The 13,292-nt window shown below is 40.0% G+C and overlaps 2 protein-coding genes across 2 annotated transcripts; both read right to left on the bottom strand.

Moving 5' to 3' along the window:
- Window positions 1-2,229: 2,229 nt before the first annotated feature.
- Window positions 2,230-9,483, bottom strand: kifbp (kinesin family binding protein). The gene is made up of 13 exons (XM_008405858.3): window positions 8,956-9,483; window positions 8,697-8,795; window positions 7,340-7,419; window positions 6,571-6,629; window positions 6,319-6,443; window positions 6,145-6,238; window positions 5,458-5,570; window positions 5,208-5,357; window positions 4,049-4,123; window positions 3,225-3,387; window positions 2,969-3,143; window positions 2,708-2,893; window positions 2,230-2,610 (listed from the first exon to the last, which is right to left on the bottom strand). The coding sequence occupies exons 1-13, from the start codon at window positions 9,481-9,483 to the stop codon at window positions 2,472-2,474; spliced, it is 1,986 nt and encodes a 661-aa protein (XP_008404080.2). The 3' UTR covers window positions 2,230-2,471.
- An 831-nt stretch (window positions 9,484-10,314) lies between these two features.
- Window positions 10,315-13,275, bottom strand: mpc1 (mitochondrial pyruvate carrier 1). Its single transcript, XM_081605252.1, has 4 exons — window positions 13,201-13,275; window positions 12,123-12,219; window positions 11,660-11,792; window positions 10,315-11,089 (listed from the first exon to the last, which is right to left on the bottom strand). Exons 1-4 carry the CDS (start codon window positions 13,273-13,275, stop codon window positions 11,068-11,070), a joined length of 327 nt encoding a protein of 108 aa, XP_081461378.1. The 3' UTR covers window positions 10,315-11,067.
- Window positions 13,276-13,292: the final 17 nt, after the last annotated feature.

Genomic DNA, 13,292 nt, shown 5'->3' with positions numbered 1-13,292 from the left:
AACTGCACCACTGCTTCCGCTGGCAGGTTCTGCTTATGTGGCCTTTCATCCCACATTTAAAACATACGATCTCAGAACTTCCTGCTCCAGGATCATTTACGCCTCTTGGTGCGCATTTGGAGCCAGAATGTGCTTTAGCTTTCATCACGTTGTCATCAGATACTGTGCCACGCATATTTTCAATGTCTTCAAAACTTCTGAGTTTAGTCTTAAACTCTGCAAAAGTCAATTTATCACCATCTTCGCTTTGAGTAGTATAAACAGCAAATGGCTTAAATGTCTCTGGAAGTCCTTTCAGAACCATGGCGATCAGAAGTCCGTCGCTCAGCTGCTCACCTGCACTCCTTAAAGCGGTGATCGCGGTTTCAGCTCTGATGATGAACTCGGTAACCGACTCACAGGGTGATTTCTGCAGTGAAGTCAGCTCAGTATACAGGTTAATCACTCTGGGCTTTCCTTTGCCGGCGTAATGGGCCCGCAGGATTCCAAGCGCCGCACGTCCGTCATCTGCCGCGTCATGCATGACTAGTGATAGACTCTTGTCATCCAAAAACTGAATGAGCTCTGCATAAGCCTCGGCGTTTTTCTGTGCGTCTTCCTCTTCATCGTCTTCATCAGAGGGGCTTGTCAAAATTGTCTGTTTCAGCCCTTGCAATCGAAGGTGTCCTAGAAACTTTGTTTCCCACAGTTCGTAATTTTTCTCGTCTCCATCAAAGAGAAGTCTTGACCAGCGGCTGTGTGCCATGTCCTTTTCTCGTGTGGTCATTTTCCTTGTCTCATAATTAATTCTGGGCCCATAACCTGTTAGCAGAGTCGCTTTTCGGCACAGCGTTTAACGTGACATCATGAGACTCAAACCGTTTTGCTTCCGTGTTGTTCCCCCTTGTTTGAAGGACACACCCTTTATTATACACGAGTGTGTTCAATTAGACAGGTCACGTGATGTGACACACAATAATTCAATAATGAAAGAAAAACAACAACAAATGAGAGCACAAAACATTCATAATGTCAACAGCTATTTTTATTGTTAAAATTCAAAATTATTTGGGTGTTTGTGATAATTGCAGTTTTGTAGTTATTATTAAATCCCCTGAACACAATTCTTCACAGGAGCAAATTTGAAGCAAATGAGCTTTGATATTTGCCTCTCCTGATGAAACCAGTAAGGATACGACACCTTAAATACCAGGGCAGAGGATAGTAATATTTCATTGCTTGTTATTAATATGAAAGAGGATATTATCTTGCACAAACAAGGTGCTGCTAAGTTTTCAGTTTTCCGCCTTATATTGAACAGTCAAGGGTTTCATGCTTGAACTCATCAAAAAGCATAAGAAGTCAGATCCAATTTGCTCACAAGTATGAAAATAAGTCAGAGTTTTTGGATTTTGTTCTATGAAGACTAAAACTTCAAACCTGCTGAAAAGAACACAGTGGTGGCTCAGTGATGCTTTGGGACTATGCCGTTTCCTCTTGCATAGGAAACCATCATCATATGGTGACAAATATATCTCAAAATTTACCAAGGCTTTGTTTCTAAATGAGATAAGGGAGTGGCCATTACTCACAGCTGCAAAAATGAAGAATATTTTTGAAATGAAGGGAGTAACCCTTGTGGTGTGAACTCTGAATAATGCTAGAAAAGCTTTGAGCCACATTTACAGAAGCAAACTTTCTCTACCAAGTCTTCAAGATGTTATTAATTTTGAAATACTACTTGTACTCTCTTGAGTTTTATTGAAAACAATACATTTATTCTACGTTTTTTTTTTCCTGTTCATCTGTTTTGTTGTAAAATGATGTTAAATCAAGATTAAATAAATCTACTCCGGGGAAATTTAATCTAATGTCATACAATGGAAAAAGAAGAAAAAAAAAACAGTAAAACTTTTTGAAATTATTTGCTCTTCAACTAGATAATAGACATTTTAGAGAACAAACTCTACTTTATGCTACAGAATATAAATATATAATTCAAACAAATGTTAAAAATATATATTAATTATGATGAATATGAGAAGTTTAAGGAGATATTAACATTTTACTAATAAACCCCCAAAATGTTGAGTTTAACACATAGATGCTATGTCAATTTGAAGAAGCCAACAAGTCTGTTTTCCGTTTCTTCAGTGTTGAAAACTAAAATTATTCTCCATAAATATACCCAACCTTTGTTTCTATCTCGTCAGCCATCTTCTGCATATCTGACCAACAATCAGAGACGAATTAATCACAACATTTATTGCACAATATTGAGCGCACTTTGCAGCAGTTACAGGCTGTGATGCATTCGAAAGCAGCATGCTAAACACAGGAAAAATGAACACAGAATTTAGTACATGAAGAACAAGAATCCACATTTTGGCTTCTTTGACTGCAGAGTGTTCATCAACAGTGTTGGGATACATTTCGATTGGGTCTTTTAAGTTAACAAGAGCAAGTAGTTAAGAGCAAAACTTGGTCCGTAATTAGTTGTTTGCAGCCATCCTCGATTTGAGGCGGTTGATCTTCAGGGGGAGGAGGCCGACCATCTCCGTACTCAGCTCCAGCTCCGTCTCCACGGCAGCGGCCGCCTCAGGGTGCGCCTCGCAGTACTGCACCACGTACCTACACAGCAGTTTAAAACAAGTTTAAAACAAGTCTCGTTTAAAACAAGACTGCACCCGACACGGCAGACTAACTTTAAAAATGTGTGTGATCCTACTTGTAGTTTTCCAGAGCTCTGTTGAGGTTTTCCAGCTGGACTGGAGGCGAGGAGCTGATAAGTTTGCTGTGAAGTCGGGCCACTCTGAATCGGGCCACCAGCGCCGGTCTGAGCACCTCCTCCTCCAGATGTTCGGGAGGTTTCCCTTCTGGTGAGCACAGAGAGTCCAGGAACATCTGGAAGTACCTGCAGAGGAAAGGAGGTTAAAGTTGTTTAAGAACAAATCGAAATCCCAGAGAAACTCCATAAATGGAAACTCACTTGGCAGAGGCAGAGCAGAGATGGTTGAATTTCTTAATAGTGTGGCCATCTAGGGAATGGTTATCAGCCTGTCTGTTGGCCAGAGTCAGCTTCAAGTCCATCATTTCATTGTAGGTCTCAGCCAACTCAAACATCAGCTGTCTGCGGATCAGCAGGTAGTATCTGGAGTTCAAGTCTGCAGAAAAACAGACCGACGGGACGTCAACACACAGCCTGGACGCTTTAGAGGCAGAATAAAAGGTCAGAGGGCCAGTACCGTTGCAGATCGGCTCCAACATGTCAACTCTCCGCTTGTGCATCTTGCAGCGACGTTCCAGATCCTCCTCGAAGAAGGCCAGGGCCCGGAACAGGGAGCTGTGGTCCTGCAGGATCTCTATGTGGTCCGTCACATAGCCGTCCATCTGGAAGTACTCCTTAGCCTTTTAGTTACAGTGAGGATGGACACAGAAAATCTATCAGACACACGTTCCACATGGTTCTGTTTTCATGCATGGCTTCACTGCGGTACCACAATACATGGCTTTAATAAAAACTGAAACTCTTTTCTTTAGGTTGACCACAAAGCTCATCAGTTTATCAAGAGACATTTCAGGCAACGGTTGAAAATAGGATGCAGATTTTGGGAGCATGTACCATGCAGTCAGACTCTCCATGCCAACAATATACAACTCAGAAAAAAAACTAAGAGCCCACTGCACTGAACCCCATTAAAACCTGCTGGTTATTCCACCAAATATTGGTTTCTGAACTCTTCCTGAGTTAAAACATTAGTATTATTGTTTTCTTTGCACTGCATCTTTTTCTCATTTTCTGGAAATAAATACCAAATCTTTGGTTGGAATTTCAGAGACATGTCAGTAGTTCATAGAATAAAAGAACAAAGTTCATTTTACTCTAACATATTCCTATAAAGAGTAAAAGAGTTAATTCTAGCTGATATCAGTTCAATCCTTTGTTTACCTGTGTATGGATATAATGTCTTGATTAGATGACTAATCAATATACTAACATGTGAGGATGTTCTAACAGATATTTGTAAAGTCTGTCTCTCGCACTAATGTTTCGGTTTATGCATCATACCTGCGTTACGTAGTTCTGTCCCACCAAAAACACAGCTCTGGCCTCCGTGAAGTCCAAAGGGAACAAACACATCACCTGTAAACAAGAACAACGTAAAGTGACTTTAATGTCATCTACTATAAAGAAATCAGTTGCTAAGTGGTGCCCACTAAAGAAAAGGTAATCATATTTTAATTCACAGATAACTGAGCACACTCATGTTATTGATTATGTAGCTCACAAAAGCATTAACATTTTAACTCTTGTACATTTTAAAGGGGACCCATTATGCAAAAAGCCGTTTTCTGGCAATTAGTTCATGTTTGGTGATGCCTGGAAAACGAGCCGTTTCAAAAACCTCTTGATTATCAAGTCAATTGGCAGGGGTTTCCTGTTGCCTAGCAACCCAAGAGGAGCACCAGCATGTTTGGTTTCACTGCTGCATGTGCTGTACAATGGCTGCTGGAAAAGACAAGTGTTTTGTTCCTGACTTAACCCCTAGAAACCACTTGCTGCTTTCTTGTTGGCTGTGCAGGAGGCTCCACTTCTTCTGCTTCTGGGTTAAAGATGTCTACAATTTACTTGTCTGCAGCCGTTTTGATGTGATAAAGTACGAGTGCAAAGCTAGGGGGCGCCACCAGCAGCAGGTTATTTGCATAAAACTGACTCAGCTCTAAAACAGCTAATTGTGAAAGGAGCTCAACAGAACTGAGAAGGTGGAATCTCATTATCTGAGAATGATTTTGTGCAAAAAACATAAGCATGTTTCGTATCGCCCACAGACCAAATGGAAGGATAATATGACGTGACGTGAAAAAGTAATTCAACCTAACAGTTTTAGCTTTATTTCAAGAAAATAAAGCTAATACATTTTGAAAGGTTAATAAATTCATATCTCTCAATATTTGCGTAAAGCTGGTGTAAAGAACACATTAGAACACATCACAAAAGGTTTTTTAAACCACATTTGAAACCATTTTCAAGCCTGAATGTCGTTTAGCTGGGGTGTAAGAACCACAAACGTTGAATGTGAAATGAAATGTTGCAACGTGTGAGCAGGCAACAGTCAGAACTTGTCCAGAGTCAGGGGTTGTTGTCAGCAGAAAATGATCATGTCTATAGAAATCTGACACTGTAAGTAGTTCAAAGACATGACTAAAAGCATCCGACACATTCAGACCTTTTCCTCCACACTCGCGATGGAATCAAAGGTATCTTCAGAGCCGAACAGCAGGGCGCTCTTCCTCCCCTTTTCTTCCTCCTCCTCCTCCTGCCTTCTTGCTCTTTTCAGCTCGTCTTGGCGATCAGTATCCAACTCACCGATGTTATCCTGAACGTGCAATCAAAACAGCTTCTTTTTTGTTTCTTTGGAGATTGGATGCATTTACAGTTTGCGTCTGCAGATGTGTAGCCGTGCGACGGTGCCGTACCTCCAGCAGCTTCTTGGCGTCCTGCAGGAGGTTGAGGCAGTATTTGATCCAACATCTGGCGATCTCTGCTCTCTTCTGCTGGAGCTGCTCCCTGCGCTCGCTCTCCGTCTCACCTGTGGACAGAAAGAGATGGGAGGACGTGCCACGGCAGAAGAAAGTTTAGAAAAAAAAACTGGTTCAGTTCTTTTAAGCAGCTCAATTTACTTACAGGAAATAAAAAAAAAGTGTTTTTTTTTTTTATTTGCTTGAAGCAACAAACAGGAAACACGTTACATATTTTCCTACTTGAATGTGGCTTACAACAAAGTTATGCTGCGTGGAAAGCCTATTATTTGCACAGTGAAGTGTAAATCTGTCACAATAACTAATTTTGCTGCACAATAAATTATCCCACAGTTGTTTTAAGATAATTTACAAGTAATGTGATGATAGCAACATAATAATGCAAGAACACATTCTTTAAAAATCAATAAACTTTAAATTTGAATAAACATTTAACAAAGGAGCTGTAAGACATTTTAAATGAATAAACTAACAACAAATAAAATGAACTATGAGGTCTCTGTAGACCAAAGCTCAATGAAGACTTTTGTCATCCAGTTTTTTGTTAGAAAGAAAGAGACGATAAATCATGCAAATGGAAACGATTGAGCTTGTTTTAATTATTGTGACGGTGGAGATATTTACTTTCTTGTGCGGCAGCTTCAGAGGGAACTTCTCCAGCCAGACCTGATATAACCGTAGCTGCTGCAAGGCAGTGTCTGCCCTCCATGTATCGGCCCTGAAAGAACAGAAACATTTAGCTTTAACCTTTGAAATTAACGGATTTGCTTGAGGTTTCCGATCAAAGTAATCAATGACCTTTGTGATGTAATACTGGGACAGTGTGGCAGCATTCAGAGCCCACTCCATTGGACTGAACTGGTTTAACTGGAGCTGTCTCTGCAGGGTGCTGTGGCAGTAGGTGGCAGCGCGCTCGTTTTCACCTGACACACAAAACAAGTAGATATTATTACCACCAAACACGACATAACTTCAATAAAATATCAATATGCCGGATTGACGCTCATAAAATCAGACACTAATCGGTATTTGTATGATCCTCAAACTTACCGAGGTTCTTATAAACTTGAGCAAGGTAGTACATGGTGTGGGTGTAAGCCAACTCAAACCTGATGACGGGGGAGACGAAATAAGAGATGCAGACAAGATAATAAATAAAAAAATTAAATCTAGATTTAATTTCAAAAATATGCATCCTCAGCGTTCAATTTCTTTCTTCTGTTTATTTTATGGCTGCAATAAATAATTATTTTAGTAACTGATTATTCAATCGATTAATCTGCAGGTTTTTCATTTAACTACTTCAATGTTCGACATTATAAACAAATAATTAAATTCCTCTTAAATAATAAAACACAGCACTGCTTTTGTAAAGGCTTGATCGATTGCAGAAAATGAAGCACTTACAGGTAAAGACATGCTTCTGACATGTTAAAAGACCATCAGCCCTTTCTGCTAAACTAATCTTAAGGGATTTTGGGTGGAAAATATTTACAAACATTAAATTTTTTTTTTAAATCTTTAATGCAAAATGTTGATAGTTTTTGTACAGTTTTGGCTTAATTACAGCTCTGAGTGTGTCCTTCTTTTAGCAAATAGCCTTTTTTGAGTTTGAATACTCATGCTTAGTTGGCAATTACTTCAATAATCCGATAAATAGCTTCAGCCCCAGTTTGTTTATCACTTAAACTCCCAACAAAACATACAGATATTTGTGGTTATAACGTGGAAACACTTCAGAAACAACTAAAGCTGTAGAAATACTTTTTTTTTTAAGAGTACTGCAAGGCAGGCGATGCACACGGGTAAAAGAAACAACCTCTTAGTTCTCTCCTGATGCGTCAGCAGGTTCTCCTCCGTAGTGAAGTACTCCGTCATGTCGGTCGGAGGCCTCCCATCCTGGATGAGATGGAGAAAACACAAACAGGCCAAAAGGTCAAAGGCTGGAAGTCTGGAAAGTCTGTCAGACCAAACATGATGTGTTGAAGCTGCTGAGCAGAAACAGCAGGGGGAGACAGAGTTACAGAGGTGTGTGTGCAGAGAGCGCTGGGAGGGAGACTGAAAAAAGGGAGAGTGGATGAGGAAGAAAAAAACTTGAGGAGATAAACATGAAGAAGGAAGCTGAGTAGACAGACCTGAAACAAAGTGATAAAGTCAAGACGGCGTCTGCCTGCACATCTAAGCAAGGCATGTATTCATATTTCACTACTGTCTCTCGGTGCATATGAACCAACTACTGCAGCCTCACACAGCCGGGCTAAAGCATGGTACATCTGAAAAGATCATCAGCAGCACATGTACATCGGCTTTTTTGAACTTGTCATCTGTGGACAAACTGCTGTGACTCAGTATTGCGGACAGGGTATCACTGCTGGAATGATGCTTAACATGGCGGTGGAACAATCGCAAGGTTTCATCCAGAAAAGCCCGGTGGTTGGGCGCTTGTGCAGTCATTCATCCAGCGGCCCACCTTGTTTTTGAGTAAAAACATGTTTCAAATTTACAGAAATTTTGAAAATATCACTTGATAACTATGTTTTATTGAAAGATGAATACCTGAACACCAGCTATAAAGTTTTAAAAAAATGCTGATATTAAAAAAAAACTTAAAGTAATGTTTAGCCTGGTGGCCACACCAGCATTTGCCTCCTTCAGGATTTGCCTGAATGAGGCAAGTCCTGAATTGTCTCAATGCCTCATACCTGAAATATGACAAACTGAACATTGTTTCCATTGTGAGATGATATAGAGGAGGACAGACAACAGAAAACCATCAGAGAAAACTAAATGGAAAAAGTTGAAACATTTAAGATGGCGGCCTGTAACACCGTGGGCGATATGGGTGTAGATTTCGTTATGATTATTAGTGATGCTTCTGTGGAATAAGACTGAGAAAATAGTTAAATTAATAAACCTGAATACAATTTTTAAGGTTTTCAGACATGAATTGGAATTATCTAGATAATAAATGCTTCAGTACAACAATAAATGACCATTCCTGGTGAGAGACTGGTGTTGCAAATTAGCGACGGTGGCTTAATATTTTTTGGTGAAACGGATCACTTACAGACTGTTTTGTTCAATGTTTGTGTGCGCACTGTACATTAAATTAAATAACCAAGTCCTGACACGTATTTACATGTCATATTTCTCCGTCGTGAAGGGAGCAGCCTCACCTCCTTCATGTAGCGTTGGTAGATGGACTCTGCTGACTCCAGGAAGCCCTGCGCCGTCTCGGTCTCATCACGGCCAGCCCACAGGATTCCCAGCTGGTTCTGAAAGCACACAGGACCAACTCATGATCACCATCAGCTGATGAACTCCACACTGGGCTGATTGTAAAGACTGAAACCACAGCATGCGACCCAAGACTACTATATTATGAGCTGTACGGAGCCACGTTTATGGAAAAATAGAGGGAAACATTGTTTTTACCCTGACATGGATGAACAGAGACACATTCTCCGAGGACACCCTACATTGCTCCAGCATTTTCATGCAGTTCATTAGATGCTCCTGCCCGGCTGACAGCTCCTCCGTGTCCACATGGTTGACGCCCAGGTAGTACTCCACAGCCCCGAGCTTAGCTGCCCGCATCCCGGCTGGTGAGTCGCCGCTGAAACCCTGGCTGAACACATCCTCCGTCTGGCCGTCCACCGGTTGGTCAGGGGGCCGTTGCTCGCAGTTCTCCCCTCCGTCGTCCTCCTCCTCTCCGTCCCCGGCCTCGAAGCTCTTCAGCGAGCAGTAGATTTCTCTCAGGAGCTCCCTGGCTTTATATTTGGAGCGAAACGGGTCGTTTTCTGGGTCATTTCGGGACTCTGTTTCGGTGAGACGTTGGGCGTTGGTGAATTTGTCGCAGATGGATCTCCACTCAACGCTGTTAATGGAAGCCATATTTGTTTTCTTCTCTGTCATGCGGCTACAGGATGGCAGTAAAATGCTTCGCTGGCATTTTACTGCCATCTAGTGGAATAATGTAGTCATGACTACCAAATAAGTATTTTTTTTAGTTGAACTTCTGACAAAATTCAGAAATATTTCAGCTCATTTATATTCTAATGAAACTTAAAGACAAATTAACGATTTTTTTAGACACAGATTTAAGTTTTGTTTGTATTCAAATATTCAAAGATGTATTACCTACAGAGAAATGTTTTCAAGCTAATTCAAATTGCATATAAAAAAAAAACAAAGACAAAAATAAATTTCCCCAAAATTAGAATGTACAAAATATTTTTTTATTTTTTCTCAAAACATAGAAATGGTAAATTATGTCAACACTTTTGGGAGAAGCTTGCCAATGTTCTAATTGTCCAGCAGAAAGTCATCATCCTAATAAGCCTCGACACTCAAGAAATGTCGCCACACACACATCTGGATTCAACACAAAGAATACAACTGACCACTTCCAAAACAGAGACATCAGAGTATTAAAAGCTGCATTTATCTTTACATCCATCCATTTTCTGCCGCTTATCCGGGGTCGGGTCGCAGGGGCAGCAGCTTCAGAAGGGAGGCCCAGACTTCCCTCTCCCCAGCCACTTCTTCCAGCTCCTCCGGGGGAATCCCAAGGCGTTCCCAGGCCAGCTGAGAAACATAGTCCCTCCAGCGTGTCCTGGGTCTTCCCCGAGGCCTCCTCCCGGTGGGACGTGCCCGGAACACCTCACCCGGGAGGCGTCCAGGAGGCATCCTGACCAGATGCCCGAGCCACCTCAACTGGCTCCTCTCGACGTGGAGGAGCAGCGGTTCAATTTATCTTCAGTGTGCGGTAAAAGAAGGTGACACCTGAAAACATTGTTTTTCCAGTCCAGTTTATTCAAAACGTGTAAAGAATCCAAACAATCACTTGGAAAAAATCAGAAGAATCATACAAGACCCTTAAATTAATGTGAATTAGACGTGACTACATGTGTGGTCAACACTTAACAGGATTTTATTTTGAACAATTTTACAGGATAATAATCTGAACAGCCTTAGCTTTTAAACAAAGCCTTATGTTTTTCATATTTACATCTGTTCATTTCAATATTCTCTAATTTGCACTTTTTGCCATAGCAGGTAAAATGATACCAAACTTGAACCATACTGACAGATTAATTTCTTTTCTCATTTTGGCTCAGTTAGTTCTACACATCTAAGAAAGATGACAATATGGAGGACAAAGTTAAGTTTCTCCACAATTACTGTCTGTGCATTTTTGCTCAGTCTGACCTCCCATCTGTTTAAATATCCATGTTTCAAAAGGATACAGTGTAACAATATTTTTTTTTCCCCCCCAAAAATTGAGTTTTTTATAAGCTGTTGCAGCCATGCGTCTGTGCGAGGCATCTGTCACTGTTAGTTCATTTTTATTCCATGTAAAATCTAAAAATAACTGATCGAAACTACTGGAGAAAAGCTTAAATGTATTTTTTTATGATTATTTCATTGTGTCTTAAAGTGAAAGTGGCAACAGCGTCGCTGATAGGTTGAAGGAGTTCTGGTGTCCAAATGTAGTTTGTTGAAGCAGCATTCATTCTGCGTTATTGCACCGGTTTCACTTCACCACTAGGACGACTTCTTCTCCATGCTGAGATTAGAAAGAAAACACAGAATTAAGTTACATCTGAATGCAGATTTTCTCTTTACAAATATAATATTTACAGAATATATTCCTGTCAGTTTTATGTTATCGTTGCTTTTTGTCATGCATTCCACTTGAAACTGGACAGTTGTAATCTCAATTTCAATATGTGGAACTACTAGACAGCTCTGGAAAAAAAATTAGCAGACCACTGGAAAATGATCAGTTTCGCCGATTTTACTCTTTATAGGTAAATGTTTGAATACAATGAACATTGTTCCATTATTCTATGAACTACTTATTTATGGCAATAAATAAATATTTATGATGTGTCTTCAGGCATGATGTGTCTTCAGGTATGAAGACACATCATGCCTGATGTCTTCAAGTATGTCTTCGTGATGTGTCTTGTCTGAATGTCAAGACACATCATGACAGTCAGGCCTTCAATTAAAACACAAGAATCGCTCAAAACAAGCATTACAACACCGGATTTAAATTAAACTGCTTCCTCGTCTTGCATTTCAAACTAGTGACAATAAATGAAATGCTGACAGAACATCAGGTATATCTCACTTGTATTTGATGAGGCGACTTCCCTGGACCAGTTGTGCCGACTCGTTGGTCAGATGGCAGGCGAAGAGGAGCCAGTTACGAGGCTGAACCTTGTAGGCGAATCTCATGAAGAGCAGAGAGTAGCAGCACAGAGCTGAGAGCAGAAAAACACGCAAACATGGATTTATTAATGTACCTTCACCTTATAAACTTCTCACTTTCCCAAATGCTCACATGTAAGTAACTGTGAAATAACACTGGAGCATCTTAATAAATCAACAGCAAAAGTCAGGCCATGATAACAACAGATTAAGTAAATCTGAATTCAAATAAAGAAGAAAACTTTTTCAAAAACTACACCTGAACTTGATACATAAAACAGATTTTTTTTTTTTTTTTTGCCAAGTAAACCAACGATAGCCAAAACGGGATCAGATGCAAGAAAACAACAGCATCTGTCTGTCCATGCATTTGTATGTCTTACCAAAGGTCATCCTGCCGCTGATGATTTCAGGGCTCTTTTTCATGTCTGCGATGGCAGCGATGGGAAGACCCCAGTTTGCTACAGGGCCCCAGAAATGCTGGAAAAGTGACATTTAAATTATATTAAACAGGAGAATAAAACTGTAAGCACTGACTTATTCTGCAGTCTACACAAATATGTACAACAATAACTAGACAGAGAAACTCTGGACTTACCGTGCTGTCATACGTTTATGTTTTCATTTATAGGTCCGACGTGGAAAAAAAAAAAAAAAGAAAGTTAAAACTTTACTGTCAGATCAATTAGCATTTCAGTTTCTAAGCTGTCAGATGTGAACCCGTTTTCTTACTTAAAGGTTTATTGTAATGCCCATTCAAGGCATCTTGAAAATGTGACAGAAAGATGAACATTTTGTTTTTAAAAAGCAAACAAATGCAGCTTCTTGCATCACAATACTCTCACCTGACCTTTACTCTACATGTCAGGAATGAAGCAGGTTTGTGGAGGGTAAAACTCTGTGTACACTTGAATTTCCTTACAATAAGTTATTTCATATAGTAACAAAAGTAGTTCTTAGGTAAAATCAGGTCAAAGAGAGGTTGGTGTGAACTTCAAGCACGTCCCACGTAAGTATTGTTTTTAGGACGCAAAGCAGTATTTTCCAATGACGGATTCACACATACCCTCAGCTACTTTGGAAGATATTTCTGAAGCAACTCAGTAAAGATCAATACAACATTTATTTATCAGCATCTAGTTTTATACAAATGGATACCCTACTATTAAAATAGTGATATATATATATATATATATATATATATATAGGAATTATTAACTATCATAAACAGTAAGGAGCTGTAGATAGCAAGCGCCCTTGAGAGTTTAGCATACGACAACATAGAAAACAACCAGCAAACACTAACAGATGAGAGGTAACAATATTATTTACTGTTGTTAATGAGTAGATTTAGTTAATTTAAGTACATTTCAACCAGCCGGTACTTCTCAAAGAGTTGCCACAGTCAGTCAGATTGGTTAGCATTCATGCTAGCAGTAAATATTGAAGTGTGTTAAATACGAACCTCATCAAATATTCCCTGAACTCCTTACTCTTCAGGTGGTCGATGGCTTTGCGTGCAATTGTCCCCGCCATGGTGAAAAGTTAAAGGT

This window comes from Poecilia reticulata, chromosome 3, assembly GCF_904066995.2.
Source record: "Poecilia reticulata chromosome 3, P_reticulata-male-v2, whole genome shotgun sequence".
Classification (NCBI taxonomy): domain Eukaryota; kingdom Metazoa; phylum Chordata; class Actinopteri; order Cyprinodontiformes; family Poeciliidae; genus Poecilia; species Poecilia reticulata.
The sequence above is the reverse complement of the archived record's forward strand: the minus strand, read 5'-3'. Positions and strand labels throughout refer to the sequence as shown.

Coding starts and splice junctions, on each gene's coding strand:
- kifbp (XM_008405858.3), bottom strand. CDS start 9,483: ATGGCAGTAAAATGCCAGCGAAGCATTTTACTGCCATCCTGTAGCCGC. Junction 6,444..6,570: donor TCAAGTTTATAAGAACCTCG/GTAAGTTTGAGG, acceptor TTTGTGTGTCAG/GTGAAAACGAGCGCGCTGCC. Junction 4,124..5,207: donor TCGCGAGTGTGGAGGAAAAG/GTCTGAATGTGT, acceptor TCTTGTTTACAG/GTGATGTGTTTGTTCCCTTT.
- mpc1 (XM_081605252.1), bottom strand. CDS start 13,275: ATGGCGGGGACAATTGCACGCAAAGCCATCGACCACCTGAAGAGTAAG. Junction 12,220..13,200: donor GGGAATATTTGATGAGGTTC/GTATTTAACACA, acceptor TCACTTTTCCAG/CATTTCTGGGGCCCTGTAGC. Junction 11,090..11,659: donor AGTCGCCTCATCAAATACAA/GTGAGATATACC, acceptor TTCTAATCTCAG/CATGGAGAAGAAGTCGTCCT.